Source organism: Acomys minous (genome assembly GCF_964271855.1).
Source record: "Acomys minous genome assembly, chromosome: 14".
In the NCBI taxonomy this organism is placed as follows: Eukaryota; Metazoa; Chordata; class Mammalia; order Rodentia; family Muridae; genus Acomys; species Acomys minous.
The window spans coordinates 43480150-43498563 of NC_140496.1; the positions used below are offsets into that span (position 1 = coordinate 43480150).

Genomic DNA, 18414 nt, shown 5'->3' on the forward strand with positions numbered 1-18414 from the left:
CCTGTCACCATTGTCAGCTTATGCTTTTCAGTAATGCAGTTGTCTTTGAGTCATTTCTGTACCCATAAGTAACTCTTCACCCATATTCCTGTAAGTTACCCCAGTAACGCTTATTGGTTTCACCAAGTTGGACTTTAGTGGTATCCTTACTGTCATCGGTTCTTTTTTTTTTTTTTTTTTTTTTTTGGTTTTTCAGGACAGGGTTTCTCTGTGTAAACTTGGCTGTCCTAGACTCACTTTGTAGACCAGACAGTGATCCACCTGCCTCTGCCTCCTGAGTGCCGGGGTTAAAGGCATGCACCACCATGCGCGGCCTGTCATCTGTTCTTTATCTGGGGTGTGTAGGCAAGGTGTTGTTGTGCCCTGTGTAAAGAGCCAAATGCTGGCTTCTACGGCCCACATATCTGGCTGCACTACTTGTTCTGAGAATCTCCTGCCTATACTTTGCTCCCCAATTGTTCCCTGATATGTCAATAAAGAGGCTTGGGGCTGGAGAGATGGCTCAGTGATTAAGAGCACTGTCTCCTCTTCCAGAGGCTCTGGGTTCAATTCCCAGCACCCACACGGCAGCTCACAACTGTCTGTAACTCCAAGATCTGACACCCTCACATTGACATTCACGCAGACAAAATATCAATGGACAGAAAATAAAAATAAATAAATTATTTCAAAAAAAAAAAAAAGAGGCTTGACAGCCAATGACTGAGCAGGGGAAAGAATAGGGCTGGACTTCCTGCCATCCAGGGAGGAAAAGAGAGAGAGAGAGAGAGATGACGTGGGCACTGAGCCACTAGGGAGGTCCAGGAGACATCAGGAAAGAGCAACTGAAGCAGAGAAAGCCATAAAAGTGAGTGTCTCAGGGGTTTACGCCGGGTGAAAACCAGATTAGCTTAAAGGGTTAAAATAGACTAATAGTGCTCAGTTCTTGTGCTGTAAAGCTTGTCTAGTAAATATAATAGTTCAGTCTCAATTATTTGGGTGCTGGCTGGGTTCAGAGAAAAACTGCAACACATTTCCAAAACAACCACTAACAGGGGTGAGTAGATAGATGTTTGTTCGTATCTCCCTAGGAATAGTGCCCCACCACACACACAGAAATTTATTCATCGTGTGTGTGTGTTCATGTGTGTGCACATACGTGCATATGCGCTACAGTGTAGGAGAAGGTCAGAGGACAAATGGAAGCCTCTTTTCTTTCCTTCTATTACGAAGGTCCTGGGATGTAGCTCATGGCGTGACACATGGGGGCAAGCACCTTTACTTCCTGAGTGATTTCACCAGCCCAACTCCTCTGTTTCACCATGGAGAGCTGAGTAGGCAGTCACCCCACTTTGTGTGTGGGGTGTGCTCAGTTTGCAAACAGTCAGTCTGAGGTGTCTGTCAATTGGAGGCTGTGGGTTGGAGGCCAGGCTTCAGGAGAAACTGAGGTATTGTTTTTTTTTTAATTTTTATTTTTCATATATAGTGTTTTTGCATGCATGCACACCAGAAGAGGGCACCAGATCTCATTATAGATTGTTGTGAGCCACCATGTGGGTGCTGGGAATTGAACTCAGGATCTTTGGAAGAGCAGCCAGTGCTCTTAACCTCTGAGCCATCTCTCCAGCTGCCAAGAGGTGGTGTTTAAAGCATGAGCTTGGCCTGCACGGCAACACAACTGATCCCAGCACTTGAGAGGCAGATACATGTTGATATTATTTCTTATAAAACTGTGTTTGTGGGCTGGAGAGATGGCTCAGAGGTTAAGAGCGCTGTCTGTTCTTCCAACGGTCCTGAGTTCAATTCCCAGCAACCGCATGGTGGCTCCCAGCCATCTATAATGAGATCTGATGCCCTCTTCTGTCATTCAGGCAGAATACTGTATAAATAATAAATAAATGAATAAATCTATTTTAAAAAAACACAACTGTGTTTGTTTCTCTTCTTTTATTTCTTTACCTAGCCATCACACAAATAATTGAGACTCTATTGTAGTTTTTTTTTTTTTTTTTTTTTTTTTGGTTTTTCGAGACAGGGTTTCTCTGTGTAGCCTTGGCCATCCTGGACTCACTTTGTAGACCAGGCTGGCCTCGAACTCACAGCGATCCGCCTGCCTCTGCCTCCCGAGTGCTGGGATTAAAGGCATGCGCCACCACGCCCGGCCCTATTATAGTTTTATAAGGCTTTACAACACAATCTTGAGCTCTTTAATTATGTCCTTACCCCTCTACGCTGTCTTGCCTCCATCTTTGCTAAAATCCCCAAGTTACTTGCTTTTTAGCTCTTTCTTTGCTCCAGCTGAATCTTCTTCATCTCTCCTGCACCTCTGCCTGTGGCTGAGTCCCCTGTGGAATCCCCTACTTCCTGTTCTAACTCCTCCTCCCCTGGCTGGCAGGAAGTCCAGCCCTATTCTCTCCCCTGCTCAGCAATTGGCTGTAAGATGCTTTATTGGCATACGAGGGGGCAACTGGGAAGCAGAGTTTACACAACGCTGAGGCAGGAGGTTCTCAGAACAATGAATATAGGCAGATACGGGGGATACAGAAATCAGCATTTGTTATTTGTGTGTTTGTTTTGTTTTACAAGACAGGGTTTTTCTGTGTAATAGCCTTGGCTGTCCTGTACTCACTTTGTAGACCAGGCTGGCCTCAAACTCACAGAGATCTGCCTGCCTCCTGCTGGGACTAAAGGCCTGTGCCACCATGCCAAGCAGAAATCAGCATTTGAGTTACACAATAACCTTATGCCAACAGATACAGGTGGATCCTTATGAGTTTGAGGCTAGCCTGGTCTACATGATGAATTTCAAGACAGCCAGAGACACATAGTGAGGCCCATCTCAGAAAAACAAGATAGTCAAAATAAAACATGAGGCTGGGATTTTGCAAGGTCAGACTTCTGTGAAGCAAGAGACTGTGAATAATTGACTCTGTCTGTGTATGGGTGGTGATGCCTGCATCACAGAACTGTCAAGCCTCAGGCAGGAGCATCAGGTGTTCAAGGCCATCCTGGGAGACAGGGAGACTGTTTCAAAACAAAAACAGTGGCTGGACACAGTGGCATCTACCTTCAATCCCAGCACTCTGGAGACTTCTGCTGATCTCTGTGAACTCAAGGTCAGCCTGGTATCTGCGTTGAGTCCCAGGCCAATGCAGGGCTACACAGTGAGGCCCTGTCTCAAAACAAAAGCAACATCTGGAGAGATGGCTGCTCCATGTTTAAGAGTACTCACTGCTCTTGCAAAGAATGAGAGTTCAATTCTCAGCACCCATTCAAAATAGCTCACAACTGCCTGTAATTTTGGCTCCAGGAAATCCAAGGGTGTCGGCATTCATTCAGATAAACCTGTGTGTACACACAATCATAAAAATATCTCTAAACGGAAACTAAGCAAAAGAGAGAATTGACTAAGGAACTGAATGAAGAGACAATTTACACACTCTCACCCTTCATAGTGTGCTAGGTGAGCAACTTGTACTTGCTACCCCACCCACTAGGGACAGGTTGCTGTGTAGCTGGAGGCAGCCAGTTAGCTTAAGGGAGAATCCCAGGAGGAAAGAAATATCCCTTCTGTCTTCTCTCCCACCTGACGACCTCAATAGAAGCCATCAGTAGATGGATCCAGAGTCGGAGGAAGGAATGGTGGCCAAGCCAGATGAAACCAGATGGAAAGGGACAGAGGAGGAGGCAGGTGGCCATGTTAGCCAAGTGAGGGCCACCAGTGCCCTTTGATGAGGAAGGCTCATGTGCTTAGGCATCAAGGGGCTGGTGAGAGGGACCACATCCATGAGGTGAAGTGAGAAAGTACAACAGGCCTCATAGACACAAAGTGTTAAAACAGTGAGTGTCCCAGGCTGGCCTCGAGCTTATCATGTGGCCAAGGATAAAGGTCAGCTTTTGACTCTCTGATCTACACTATCCCAAGTGCTGGGATTACAGGCGTGCAGCACCATACTAATCCTGGGATGGAAACACAGCTTTGTGCATCCTAGACCAGCATTCCACTGAGATGCTTCCTGACTCTGTGTGTGTGTGTGTGTGTGTGTGTGTGTGTGTTATCCCTGACTTCACATTTTTGTTTGTCTGTTTGTTTTGCTTTGCTTTGCTTTTTTTTTTTCCAGACAGGGTTTCTCTCTGTGTAGCCCTGGCTGTCCCTAGAACTCACTCTGTAGACCAAACTGGCCTCAAACTCGGCCTGCTTCTACCTCCCAAGTGTTGGGGTTAAAGGCATATGCCACCACCGCCTGGTGTCCAGCTTAGTTTTTGAGACTTTGATGAACACAGGGCTCACCCACTAGGCTAGACCGGGAGTCAATGGGCTCCAGGGTCTCTCCTGTCTTTCCCCAGTCCTATATATGGGCCACTGGCACTTTACAAACTAAGCCATCATCCCAGGTCTTAAACTTATTACTTAAAGATTTATTTATTTTTCTTTTATGTGTATCGGTGTTTTGTTTGCGTGCTTATCTGTGCACCACGATGGGTCAGTGTCTGGGCTGGGGGCTGGGGCAGGGGGCTGGAGCGGGGGTGGGGGGCTGGGGAGGAAGGGTGGGGGCGGGTGTGTGGTGGCGACAGACGGGCGCCCGCTGGAGTTAAAGTGTGAGCCACCCTGGTCCTCTGAAAGAGCAATCAGTGCTCTTAATGGATGATTCATCTCTCTAGGCCAACAGAAGGCAGCGTTTGAAACTGGGTATAAGAGAAGAGACGGAAAGCAATGACCAAATGGTTGGGGGTTTGTAGTTCTCTATTTCCGTTTATTTACTTATTTATTTATTGGAACACGGCCTCGAAATATAGCCCTAGGTGACCCGGAATTCGCTATGTAGAACTGCGCTGGCTTCCAATTCTTGGAGACACCTTTGAGTGCTGGTACTAAAGGAACTCGTCACCACCATGGCTCCTCTTTCCACCTTCTTAAAGTATTTGTCTTTCTTCCAGGGTTCGTTCTATTAAAGTATTGTTCATTCTCCCAGGGTGAGCAGGTTTTAGTGAAAGCCGGCTTCCCACAAGGGCGAGTGGAAAATGTCCCTGGGAGTGGTTGGCTGGCCCGCACTCTGAAGCGTTGATCCCTCCGCCTTGAACATCAGATCGGCCCCAGAAACAGGTCGCTGCTCTCTACCGCGAGCCCGGTGGCTCCTGCCCCTAGCTTGGGCCTCCTCAGCTACCTGACCCAAGCTGACCTTTTTCCGGCCGCAATTGCTTAGCTGAGGCCCCGCAGCGTTGTAGTGAGTGTCTCTCTGCCCACATTCTAGCGGGACACTGGGCTGCCAACGCCTTGCCGGCTTTTCTGGAAGGGAGGGGAGGGATGCTCCTGCGCTTTGAGTGGCCTCTGTGAATCTGCCAGGGTCGAGCAGCCCAGGGCAGCGCAGCACGCAGTGCGGCGGCTCCACACCCCCCCCCCCGCCCCGCCCCGTGCCCCCTCGGGCAGGACCCGCGCGGAGTGCCATAGCGATCTGCGTGCAGCGAGGGCCCGGTGGCCACCGTGTCGTCGCTCGCCGGAGGCTGGCATCTGCTGGGCTAGACTAGTGAGGTCAGTTTAAAGACGACCCGGGAAAATACCTTTTAAGGAGGCGGTAGCTCAGAGATCAGCGCGGCGCTGGACTAGAGGTCAGGACTCCAGGCAGTGACCCCAAAAGTGCCAGCGTGGTCCCAGAGGGAAAATGTGACACATACTCCCTCCCAGGTAGGGAGTTCGGAGAAGCCCTTTCCTAAGCAGCTGTCCCTTCAATCAGCCGGTAGGCTCATGTGGCGGGAATCTAGCATCTAGCGGAGGCGCCTCCGCCCATAGGGCAGGCTTAGGGCCACTTGAATCCAGCAGGCAGGTGCCGGGGGCGGTGCCCAGCCCTGCCCCCGGGGGACGTTCCTGGAGGCCAGAGGCGGGTCAAAGAAGAGTGCTGGCGACGCCTTAGAACCTCGGGCGGCGGCTGCAACCACAGGTACTGCGCAGGGCACCTATCTGGTCATCTCAGTCCCCTCTCTTGAGAGCTGAAACCTTCAAAGTGCGCCTAACTCCTAACATCCAAGCCAGAGAGCGGAATCCTGGGGTCGCCTGAAGTTTAGGGCTACTCCGAGAGCCGCAGAGCCAGGCCACAGGCACAGAGGGCTGCTGGGAGGCAGTGAGGTCCTGGAAACCGCTGGAGAGAAGATCGTGGAGACCCCGGAACCACAGAGCCAGGTCCTGCAGGTACCAGCTGAGTAGGGCACCGAGTGCCAGGGCGGTCCGCAGTTGGGTCGCCTGGCACTCGGATAACGGAGGTACAGGAACAGTGTGCCCTTCTCTCGGCTCAGAGGCCTCCAGGTGTGTTTTCCACCGAGGCCCACGGCATTTAACCCGGCGCCTGCGGAACTGGTGATGGAGACGCCCATCCAGCGCGAAATCCGCCGCAGCTGCGAGCGTGAGGAGAGCCTGCGCCGGAGCCGGGGTCTCAGTCCGGGCCGCGCGGCTGAGGAGCTCATCGAGTTGCGCGTGCGGCCGGTGCTCAGCCGGCCCGGCCCGGGTCCCCCGCTGCCGCGCTCCCTGGAACGCGCACGGGCCGGCGCGAAGATGCAAAGGGACATCGAACGCGAGGCTCACAGGCAGGCGGCGCTGGCGAGCCCCGCGGTTCCGGAGCCGAGCGCCGGGCGGCGGCCGCAGCCGTTGGATGAACTCAAGCGCTTCTTCGAGGCTGCTACGGAAGACGGCGCGGGCTTGCAGTGGCGGCCGGAGGCGGGAGGCCGGCTGCACTCCGCCCTTCAGGACGGCTGCCGGGTGCTGGGACAGTCTCCGCCACTCGTTGCCCCGTCGCTGCTGGAGCAGGAGGTGCGCCAGGTGCGCGAGCGGGAGCGGGAGCTGCAGCTGCAGCGGCGCAGCATCTATGGAGCCACCGAAGTCAGGGAGCCAGCGCCGAGCCTCACCCGTAAGCGGTCACCCCGGGTCCCAGAGCTCCCGCTGTCTCCCACCTCCAGTGGCCCTTCATCTGTTAGCTTGCACACTTCCGGGGCCCTTAACTATTCTTGTGTGGGTTCACCTTCCGTTCTCCACACCCACACCTAGAGTGAGGATCCCAGATCCATCACACCTTGCCTTAAGAACCTTGGCTGGCTTCTGGCATTCTCGGGTCCCCTGTGGTTTTCGGGCTCTTGTCTATGCTGAGTTTGCCTCACCCCTGTTCCTGGGTCCACAGAACTGGGTGGAGGACTGCATGGGGAGGGAGGGGTGCACACCTGTATGTATTTAAGGGGTGCGGCCATCCTCCAGCTGGCAAGAGTAGAGTCGGCCGCGGCTGAGCGTCTCTTCCCCCACAGAGAGCAGGGGAGATGGAAAGTTGGCGGTGATCTGGCCCCCGCGCAGACGGGCTTCGGAGAACGGCCTAGAGAAGGTGGGAACCTCCCTTCCCAATACTTGTCGCTGTCTCTCCCCCCCCCCGCCCCCCGCAGAGCCTGGGCACTGGGAGGGAAAAGTGCATCCTGGTTCCTCGGGAGCGCCACTCTGGCCTGAACTCAAAATCTCACACGCGACCCGGAGAGTGGAAGAGGAGGTGGGGGAGGGGGCCTGGAGCCCAAATTTGTCCTTAACGGGGTGCCCCTCTTTCTCTCCCCCTTTCCCTAATAGGAGCGCAGGCCCTGAGGTCTGTGAAGGCTGCGACCCGCGGCAAGAAGTTCCAAAGCCTTTGGAGAACCAGGGTAGGGTTACCCTCCGGATCAGCAGAAGGCCTAGAGAGGGGGGGGCCCAGATCTCTTTAGTGGCAACTTCAAGTCCAGCCCATCCTTGATACTGACCACCTTTCTCCATAAAATTGTTCAGTTTTCCCTGGACCCTCAAAACCTGTGAGTGAAACACAAAATAAAGCCCCCTCCTTTTTCCTGGGCGTTAGTGCAAGCTGTTTTCTACTGGGACCTCCTTAGTCTGGGTGGGGCAGGAGCTGAGAAAGCCACCTGAGGACGGCACCGGAAAGTTGGAATTCGAAAAGCGCTCTCAACTACTTGCTGACATGGGCCTGGAGGCCGGGGTCCTGCTGCCCCCTGGTGGTGGGAGTGGAAAGTGTTGCTCACGGGCCCAGAGCTGGTTTTTTTGTTTTTGTTTTTTTTTTTCCGGTGCCAAAAGAATCCTGTGCAGGGGCGCTGCTAGGCCGAAGTTCTGTGACATTATCCCTACTCTATGGATGTAAACGACAGTGAAAAATAAATACCTGTGGTGGGCTGGAGGGATGGTTCAGGGTAAAGAGTGCTTGCTATTCTTACAAATGACCTGAGTTTGGTTTCCAGCTTACACGGTGGCGGTGGTGTGGGAGGTTCACCATTGCTTGTAATTCCAGCCCCAGGGAATCTGTTGCCCTCTTCTCACCTCCAGGAAAACCCGAACATACATGGCATACATTCACACAAAATGCACACACATACACATGAATTTTAAAAAGACAATTAGCTGGGCATAGTGGCACATGCCTTTAATGCCAGCACTCGGGATGGCCAACCATCTGGTGTTCTGGTGACCATTCCGGACTTGTTTCTTTTAAAAACATGGCTTCATACAGCCTATATCGATCTCAGAGTCTCTCTGTGGCCAAGGATGACCTTGAAAGGTTTTAAAATTTTACTTTTTGGGTTTATGCTGTGCGTATAAGTGTTTTGCTGGCCTATGTGTGTGTGTACCACACATGTGCGGTTTCTGCAGAGGTGAGAGCATGGCATCAGGTCCTCTGGAACTAGAGAAGACCCAGGTGTAGTTCCCAGCACAAGTCACCTGTAACTCCAGCTTTAGGAGAACAGACTCCTTCTAGACTTCTCTGGTATCCTGCAATACACAGGTAGAGACCCAACACACACACACACACACACACACACACACACACACACACACTGGGATTTTTGTTTCTTTTTCTTTTCTTTTTTTTAGACATGGTTTCTCTGTGTAGCCTTGGTGTAGTCTTGGCTGTCACCATCCTGGACTTGCTTTGTAGACCAGGCTGGCCTGGAACTCACAGTAATTCACCTGCCTTTGCCTCCCATGGTGGGATTAAAGGCTTGCACCACCACACCCAGTCTACACATTTATTTATTTATTTATTTATTTATTTATTTATTTATTTATAGACAGGGTTTCTCTGTATAGCCTTGGCTGTCCTGGACTCCTTTGTAGACCAGGCTGGGATTAAATGTATGTGCCACCACACCTGGCCCACATTGTTTTGTTTTGTTTTGAGGCAGAGTCTCCTATTTGTACTGGCTGTCCTGGAACCATGTAAATCAGACTAGCCTTGAACTCACAGAGGGCCACCTGCCTCTGCCTCCTACCTAAGTGCTAGAATTAAAGGCACCGCTCCTGGCCACCCCTCCCTGTGTGTGTGTGTGTGTGTGTGTGTGTGTGTGTGTGTGTGTGTGTACACAGTGTTCTGTCTGCATGTGTGCCTGCAGGCCAGAAGAGGACAGATTATAGATGGTAGATATCTATGAGCTACCATGTGGTTGCTGGGAATCAAACTCAGGACCTTTGGAAGAACAGATAGTGCTCTTAACCTCTGAGCCATCTGTCCAGCCCTGTATATGCTTTTCTTTCTTTTTTTCTTTTTCTTTTTCTTTTTTTTTTTTTTTTTTGTATATGCTTTTCAAGACAGGGTTTCTCTGTGTAACTTTGGCTGTCCTGCACTGGATTTATAGACCAAGTTGGCCTTGAATTTACAGAGATTCCCCCTGCTCTGACTCCTGAGTGTTGGGATTAAAGGCGTGTGCCACCCCCCCCCCAGTACATATATAATTAAAACAAACAATCCTTTAATTTAAAAAAAGAAACTTGAGTATTTGCCTGACAAGTGTAGGGCTCTGGGTCTGAGCCAAAACAAAAGCACCAATTTCTTACTATTTAGGAACTTTTGCGACAGAGTCTCACTATGTTGCCCTGGCTGGCTATGTGGATCAGGATGGCTTTGAACCTGTGATCTTCCTGCTTCTCCCTCCTTTGTGTTGTAATTGCATGCTTATGTCATCATACCTGGTTTATGAAAAACCTTTAAAAATTATTCAAGTGGGACTGGTTATGTATGATGGCACATTGGCCTTTAAACTCAGTATTTAGTAGGTGGAGACAGGCTGAGTTCTGTGAGTTCAAGGCCAGCCTGGTCTACATAGTAAGGTCAGTGGCTGGTATAAGGCAGACCCTGTTTAACTTGTGGTAAACACTATAAATTGTGTGAAAATTTGTATATGTATCATTCACAGAATGCCAGAGTAGGTCTACAGCTTTTTAGAAGTGACTAGGCTGACAAAAGTGGAACCCAAAGCATTTTAGAACTTTTGTATAGGGCTGGGTATACAGATCAATGGTAAAACGCTTGCCTGACTAACAGGAAACCCAGGCCAGGGCTAAACCTCAAGCTGCACACAATCAGTGGTGCATATCTGTAATTGCAGAGGTAGGGTCAGGAGGGTCAGGAGTTCACAGTCATCAGCTACACAGCAAGCTTGAAGCCAGCCTATGACACTCCATCACTCCATCTTAAATGTGTGTGTGTGTGTGTGTGTGTGTATTCTCTCTCCCTCCCTCCCTCTCTCTCACACATACACACACACACACACTCAGAATTCAGGTTCCCCAGAAACCAAGTGAGAAACTGTGGTGCATGCACAGCCCTACAGGCTCTAGTACTAGGAACAGAGAGGCTGAGACAGGAGACTCTCAGCACACTTGGCGGGCAGCTAGTCTGCAGATGCAGCTCAAGGCAGTTTGCTTAAAAGAAGGTGGAAGGCCAGGATTAACACAGAGTTCTCCCCCCAACCTGCACACACAGGCCATGGCATGTACACAGTAACACACACACACACACACACACACACACACACACACACACACACGGTTGAATACTAGCATTGCGGTTCACGTTTCCGACTTGTCCAGTCTGTCCCTTGCATCTCACTGTGGCTTCCGTCTTGCGGCAAGTGTCTAATGAAATACCAAAAAATAAAATGGGGGGGGGGGGAAGGTCCATAGGGTGTTTCACCCAGGAGCCACGCAGCCCCATAAAGGCCCTCCTCCAGAGCCTATGCCACCATACGCTTGACTGTGGCTTTGAGACAGAGGAGAGGGCAGTGGAGAGCCACAAAGGGGGCAAATAGAATCACAAGCTGTTCTTTGGTTGGTGGGGGAGGGGCATCATCTGTGTGACAGTTCATGTGAATGCAGACCTATATGTGGAGGGCCAAAAGTCAATCTGGAGTATTCCTCAGAAACTGTCAACTTTATTTTATTTTCACCTTGTTTTATCTTTTTAAGACAGGGTTTCTCTGTGTAGCTTTGGCTGTCCTGTACTCGCTTTGTAGACCAGGCTGACCTCGAACTCACAGCGATCTGCTTGCCTCTGCTGCCACCACCACACCCAGCCTTATTTTATTTTTTAAATTAAAAATATGAGTGTTTTGCCTGCATGTCTGTCTGGTTACCATGTGCGTGCCTGGTGCCTAGGAGCAGGTGTCAGATGTTCTGGCAGTGACGGGTGGCTGCCAACCACAATGTGGGTGCTGGGAACTGAACCCGGGTCCTCTGGAAGAGCAGCAGTATTCTTAACTCCTGAGCCATCTCTCCAGTGCTCCCTCCTCCTTTGAGATGAGGTCTATGGATCCCTGGCTGAACTTGTACTTGACATGTATCCCTGGATGGCTTAGAACTCACAAAGATCTGCCTGCTTCTGCCTCCCAAGCACTGAGATCGAATGTACCATTGTAGGCTCAATATTCTTAACAAATATATTTTATTACGAACTTATTAACCAAGAGTATGTCACTTATAACCCAACTAACCTAAATGATATGAAAAGGAGATTAAAGAATACAATAACAAAACCCTAAGGATATCAGTTCTGATGAACGATTCTCCTGACATAATCAGCAGGATTTTTTCTGCTGGAACCTGGAGTAACCAGAACCTCAAGCCTTCCCTTGAGCGGTTCTCTCTAGGAGCGTCTAGAAGTGGGGCAATGAACAGCCAAACCCATCCCAAGTCTCCAAAGGCCCCGCCTCCAGTTCTGGGCTCATTTATATATCTCCTCTCAGAGTCTGTTCACGATATCTTTTCAGCAGGCAACAATCAAGCTCCCGCATGAGGTGGCTTGTGTTCTAGTGGATTAACCTCACCTGTTCTCTCACAAGACCGTTCCCCATCCCATACTTGGGATCATAACAAAAACAGGTTTCTCTCTCTTTTATGCCATCATGCCCAGCAAGTTTATTATTGTACAGATGTAAAATGGGGGAGGGGGCATGCTGCTGCACATGTGTGGTGGTCAGAGGTCAACTTTTGGGGGTCAGTTCTCTCCTTCCATCTTTGGACGAGCTTGTGAGACAAGTACATCATCAGATGTCACTGGACCCTCCTTACCCATTTCACTAAACAAGGCCTCACTATGTTAACCAAGCTGGCCTGCCTCCACTTTCTGTGTTCCGAGTGCTGGGATTACCATGGCCAACCAAGTCCCCTTTTTTTTTTTTTTTGGTAGGCGCTGGGCATCAAACCTAGTGGCTTGTGCATGTTAAGCTCAGCTACACCTCGAACCTCTGACATCAGTAATTTATACTTTTTTATGTATATGGGTGTTTTGCCTGTAGTATGTCTGTGTACCATGTGTGTGCCTGGTGCCTACATAAGCTATAAAGGGCATTGGATCCCCAAGGAACTGGGGCTCCAAATGATTGTGAGCCCCCAAGTGTGTGCTGGGAGGCAAAGATTTTCCCAAGGATGCTAAGAAAGGCACAGGAGCTACTCGATCAGGGTTAGGGGGAACCAGAGTCGTCTTAAAGTCAATCTGATCCCAGCTGTGGGGTAAAACCTTATGCAGCCAACGATGGTTAGCAGAGGCCTCCCCAGAAGAGCAAGCGTTCGGTGTGTAGCCTCGAGTCAGCTCGCTTTTCACAGCTGTTTAAAAAGGGTTTATAGGCTGGGTATGGTGGCGCAGGTCTTTAATCCCAGCGCCCAGGAGGCAGAGGCAGGTGGATCACTGAGTTCGAGGGCAGCCTGGTACGAAGTGAATCCAGGACAGCCAAGGCTACACAGGAACAACCCTGTCTCAAAAAGCCAAAGCGGGGCGTGGCAGGCGCAGGGGCGGGGCTTATAATAGGTGGCAGCTGAATTACTGACGCAAAAGGAATGGTGGCGCGCTCTGTGGGCTCCAGCGGAAGCTAAAGCCAGCTTGGACTACAGACCAAGGTTCCAGCTGGATTAAAAAAAAGGGGGGGGGTGCTGGAGAGATGGCTCAGTGGTTAAGGGCACTGACTACTCTTCTAGAGATCATGAGTTCAATTCCCAGCAACCACATGGTGGCTCACAACCATCTATAATGTGATCTGATGCATACTGTTTACATAATAAATAAATCTTAAAAAAAAAAAAAAGGTAGCACTGAGGCAGAGGCAGGTGGATCTCCAAGTACAAAACCAGCCTGGTCTACAGAGTGAGTTCTAGGACAACCAGGCAGCCAGGGCTGCACAGGCAATCCCAGAGGGGAGAGAAGGGGAGGGAGGGAGAGGGAGAGGGAGAGGGGGAGAGAGAGAGAGAGAGAGAGAGAGAGAGAGAGAGAGAGAGAGAGAGAGAGAGAGAGAGAGAGAGAAAGAAGATGCCTGTTCTAATACGGGCACTGGTTGTTCTTGGAGAGGATCCTAGTTCAATTTCCTGTACCCACATAGAGACTGACAACTGTCTGTAATTCCAGACCCAGGGTATCTCTGATGTCCCTTTTTGGCTTCTGTAGGCAATCAAGGAAAACATTCATGCGGGCGCCTGCACACACACACACACACACACACACACACACACACGCACGGTTCTGTATCTCACATTCTGACTATGATTGTGAAAAGTTTAAGGATCCAAATATCGACCGCTCAGTGTAGAGATTGTGGAAACTCGAGTGACGCAGGAAGGAGGAAGGACCCCATTCCTACGTAAGGATCAGTTGTAGGTTCGAGTTCAGGCTCGGCTTCTCACATAGTAGGAAAGTTCATTTCTTTTAGCTAGAGTCTCCTCGCCAGCCCATGACTGGAGTGAGGCTGAGAGAGCCCCCTAGGATTCTCCAGACACTCTTCAAGAGAAAAGACAGCCATCGGCTCTGCTCAGGCACACCAAAAGCTGGAAGAGAAAGTCTGATTCCACTCTGCAAACTGATCCCCTGCAGTTTCCTAAGGCACATCGGGAAATGTAGCTACGTGTTTTTACACACACACACACACACACACACACACACACACACACACACACACACTGTATAGGAATCACTTCCGGGTTAAAAAAAAAATACCGGGCGTGGGTCTCAGTCTTCCTCCAGTGGGCCTAGAATTTTCCTGCTACCAGAAACTTGTTTTCTGGGTTCCGGTTGCTGACGAGAGCCGCTACTTCCCTCTCTGACTCATGCGCGCGTATGCGCATGCGCAGCGCTCTCTCCGAGGTCTGCACACTACACTTCCCAGAAGGCCCTGAGGTGGGCGGGGTCTACCCGCCCCCAGGGGAGGGACGCGGTGCTCGCTGGAGACACAAGAACCTCTGACCTCGCTCTTTTATTAACAGAAAAGTGTGTCCGCACTTAGTGTTCCGTGGCCCATGCCGGGGCATGCTCAGTGCAGCCCACCCCTGTTCCCGCCTGGAGTTTGGGGTCCTCAGGCTCCCGGTTGTGCCTTCTCCTGGGACTCAGGATGCCGGGGCGGCCCAAGCCGGGGGCCCGGCAGCGCTAGGGGGCCGGGCGGGGCCTACCTGGCCCATGAGGATCTGCACCAGCAGGTCGGTGGCCAGCACGTGCGACGGCTCCTCGAAGCCGATGGTTAGTAGCTGCTGGTAGTCCCCGGGTGGCTGTGGGCACAAAATCCTGGGGGCCCAGAGACAAGCCTGGACTTGAGTGCCCCTGCTCCCCAGCCGGGAGGGCCTTTGTTTCAGTTAGGGATGGGAAGGGATACCCTAAGGGAGAGTGTTTTTTCACTTGACAAACTCTTGGAGTTGAAGCTCTGGGCTTGAGACTGCTAATCACCTTGCTAGCTATGTCTCCCTGGGAGAGTGACTTTTCCACTCTGAAAACATGTTTTCTTCTTTGTGAAATAGAACGGTCCACATCTCTATGGACCTCTGTTGCGCCTGCACAAAGCACCGTTCGGAGCACCGTACAGTGTGATCCCTACTGCCAATGGAAGCTATGTTATCTGAGGTCCAGTCGTTGGTGGGGTGCTGACCCACCCTCCCTCAGACCTCAAGCCCACATCACCATCACTTGGGTCTTACCATGAATCCAGGTCATCCTCTGCTGGTCCTAGGGGCATCCATCGGCCAATGGACCAGAGTTTCTGGATCTGGGGGCATGAATTGGCTGGTCCCTGACCTGCATCCTCCCAAGTATCTCGGTAACACAAGAAGTAGCTGAGAGGGAGAGGTCAGAGGGAAAAGCAATGCCTTAGGGTTTTTTTTTTTTCCTTTTTTCTCCTGAGGGCTTTAATGCTGGAGGTGAGCTTCAAGTTCATCAGAGGTTGCCTCAAGTTCTCAGGTAGGAAGGAATGTGACTCAGTGCTGAGGACTTTCCCTCCCTGGTGGCCTAATCTGAGGAGGAATTCTTTTAATGGGAAGGTGGAGCTAAGAAAACTGAAGGGTGAAAGTGTAGCTCTAGTGGTGTGCAGTGCTGGTGGCGTACATTCAGTAGGTGTTCAGTCTCCTGCTTGCCTTTGGTGGCGGTGGAGAGGCTTTTTGCTGGCCTTCAGCATAGAAAAGGAAGGACTTTGATTTTTGACAAAGGAACTCACTAGTCCACATGGGCGTCTGGTCCCTGGCTGCCGGCCTCTGAGGTGGTTTCCAGGTTCCAGCGCATCTTCTTATAGAGGTATCTCGGGAAGTGACAGGCAGTGTACGCAGCCGGGCTGCAGTATCGGAAGACGGACACCTCGTGGGAAGTGCTAATGGAGAACCTCCCGCAGAAGAAGCAGGAGATGCTAGCAGGAGATAGGAGAATGGGACCGTCAGCCGCACCCCGGATGCCACTACCCCACAGCCCCGTTGGCCGTCCCCTTACCTTAAAGGGTTAGTTTCCTCCAGGTCCACGAACCCAAAGGACGCGTACATGAGAACCAACTGTTCCAAGCGCAGGCTCAGCTGCTGGGAGATCTCCAACAGCTATAATGGAAGGTGGGAGTTCATGACCTCAGGTGGTCAGCCGGAAGCAGCCCTCCTAGCCCCAGGCAGGGTCGGGAAGGATTAAGGGAGCGGGCAGGACAGCTACTGTACACACCCCCTTCCGGACCAGCTCCTGCAGGGCTCCGTAGATGGGCGGAACACTCCTTGCGGCAGCCTCAAGGTACAGGAAGTAAGGTTCACACATCGTTAAGAAGGTGGGCATGGCCTTGGCTAGCTGTTCTTTTTGTACTCGGTCCCTGCTGAAGGGACAAAGGGGCCTTCATGTGGCATCTCTCTCCCTCCATCCGCTGGTGCCCGTGCTCACTCTCCACCTGTATCTCTGGCTGAACCCATTATGAAATCCCCTCAGTTGTGGCTTAGGGGTAAGATCGCTTACATAGCACGTGCACAGTCCTGGATTGCACTCCAGCACCCCAAAATTAAACATAGACAGAAGGGCTGGGAAGTTGAGCCGGTGGTAGAGATTGGGGCTCAGCATTGGTAAAGCTTCTGTGCTCAGTGTAAGGAAAAGATTACCCCAGTGTCAACTCTTTCTCCCGCCATCTTTCAGGACCACCTGCATCAGAGTCATTTGGAACATTTGTTGAAGTGGTGGCACCTGGCCTGGGAGCGCAGCTCTGTGGCGGTCGCTTTCCTAGCACAAGGGCCTGGGTTCCAGCTCCTGTGTGTTTGGGGGCAGCTGTGTGTGTGTGTGTGTGTGTGTGTGTGTGTGTGTGTGTGTGTGTGTGTATGTATGTATGTATGCGACTGAGTTCTCTCAAAACTCTGCAGACATCACAACCCCTTCCTCCCTTCCACCACCCCCATCCCCGTCTGGAAATTGCATTTTTATTTGGGACTGGAGGGTGGCCTCTCATACCGGAAGTTCTCTGGCTAGAGTCGGGGCAGATGGATTTTGTTTAGCTGACTTACACAGAGGTTTTGTTTTGTTTTGTTTTGTTTTGTTTTAATCTCCAGCCTGGTCTACAAAGTGAGTCCAGGACAGCCAAGGCTACACAGAGAAACTCTGTCTCGAAAAGCAAAACAAAAACAAAAATAAAAATCTAAGCCAGAATTCCACATGCAGTAGGAAGTACTCAGTAGACTGAGGCAGGAGGCTCGCCAGCTCAGAACATAAAGGGACTCTGTCGCAAGGAAAAAGAAATCGGCCTAATCAACCAACCAACCAAGCAAAACCAAAATTCTGGAAGACAGACTCTAGGTATTCTGAAGGCCTCTCAATTCTCCACAGCCCTTGGTGCACTAGGAAAGTGTATTGCTCATCAGCTGGCCTCATGTACTCTATCTCTAGGCCCTGAGTTCAGTTTTTGGCCTTTGTGAGCTGCAGGGCCTGTCCTTCTTCCTGTTCTGGGCCCTTGTGGCAGGGTCACCTGTAGAGCAAGTAGCTTTGAAAGTCATCCGCCTTCCTGAGCAGGTAACGGAGCTGGTCAGTGATGGGGCTGAACATGGAGTCTAGTGGGAGGCGGGCCGGGGTCGGCCCGAGCTCTGCTGCCAGTGGCTCACGGGAGGACGTGGAGGCTGGGGCTTCCAGCAGGGGCTGTGCCCGCTGGGGCTCCATCTCCGCCGAGGCCTCGGGTCTCCCGGCGGGCGCCCACGGGGGATCTCCATAGGGCGGCAGCCCGGGTCCCAATTCATCCGAAGGCGGTGCTTCTCCAGGGCCCAGGGCCAGCGACCCGGCGAACCAGGGCTCCGCTGCCATCCGCGTCCCCAAGCTCCTCCAGCCCCCGCGGCGTCCCCGGAGCGCAGCACACCTGGTGCTGACCGGCCAGGACAGTGAGCGCAGCCGCCGCCCACTCGGCCCAGCCTCGACGTCTCTGCCGGCGCCGCCCCGCGGGACTTTTGCCTCTTTTGAAATTTAGCACGCGGAGGGCCGCGTAGCCTGGGCCTGCACCGCGCACGGAGCTCGGCCAGCACCTGGCGCGCGGAGCTGGGCGCTGCTAAGGGCGGAGCCCCAGATCTGCCTTGTGGCTGCAGCACGCGGGTAGGCGCCTTTTTTCTCCTAGGCAGTTGACTGGGCTGGAGGGGGTTCTTAACATTGTTAGGAATCCGGGAGTGACAGTTACTGAGAGGCCTAGGCTCCACCCCAGCCGGTGACTCGGAGTCTGACTGAGGGAAGTGGGACCTGCATGTGAGTCTAGTGATGTAGCAGTTATTCTACAATAAAGATCCTCAGGTGATCTGGCGTATCCCAACGTCTCTTCTGTTCGAGTATTCCTGCCCTGGTCCCAGAACACATCTCTGACTTTTGTAGATTGGATTCCTTCTACGTGCAAAGACCACAGCTAGGAAGCCAAATACACGACTTACAA

General features: G+C 51.6%; 2 protein-coding genes across 3 annotated transcripts; one reads left to right on the forward strand and one right to left on the reverse strand.

Moving 5' to 3' along the window:
* Positions 1–5387: 5387 nt before the first annotated feature.
* Positions 5388–7826, forward strand: MISP3 (MISP family member 3). Its single transcript, XM_084756331.1, has 3 exons — positions 5388–6875; positions 7264–7337; positions 7571–7826. The coding sequence occupies exons 1-3, from the start codon at positions 6332–6334 to the stop codon at positions 7583–7585; spliced, it is 633 nt and encodes a 210-aa protein (XP_084612457.1). The 5' UTR covers positions 5388–6331; the 3' UTR covers positions 7586–7826.
* Positions 7827–14445: 6619 nt separating this feature from the next.
* LOC311583685 (UPF0575 protein C19orf67 homolog) lies at positions 14446–17804 on the reverse strand (the record flags this gene model as incomplete). 2 transcript variants are annotated; one of them, XM_084757470.1, is made up of 6 exons in its annotated part: positions 14446–14798; positions 15206–15340; positions 15718–15903; positions 15984–16084; positions 16200–16341; positions 17476–17804. In XM_084757470.1, the coding sequence occupies 6 exons, from the start codon at positions 17802–17804 to the stop codon at positions 14624–14626; spliced, it is 1068 nt and encodes a 355-aa protein (XP_084613596.1). In that variant the 3' UTR covers positions 14446–14623. The 2 variants fall into 2 exon arrangements, with proteins under 2 accessions (XP_084613596.1, XP_084613595.1); XM_084757469.1 differs by having other exon boundaries at positions 16200–16344.
* Between the last annotated feature and the right edge of the window lie 610 nt (positions 17805–18414).

Excerpts from the sequence above, each read along its gene's own strand:
- MISP3 (XM_084756331.1), top strand. The coding sequence starts at position 6,332 with ATGGAGACGCCCATCCAGCGCGAAATCCGCCGCAGCTGCGAGCGTGAG. Across the intron at positions 6,876-7,263 it reads GCCAGCGCCGAGCCTCACCC|AGAGCAGGGGAGATGGAAAG; the intron begins GTAAGCGGTCAC and ends CTTCCCCCACAG.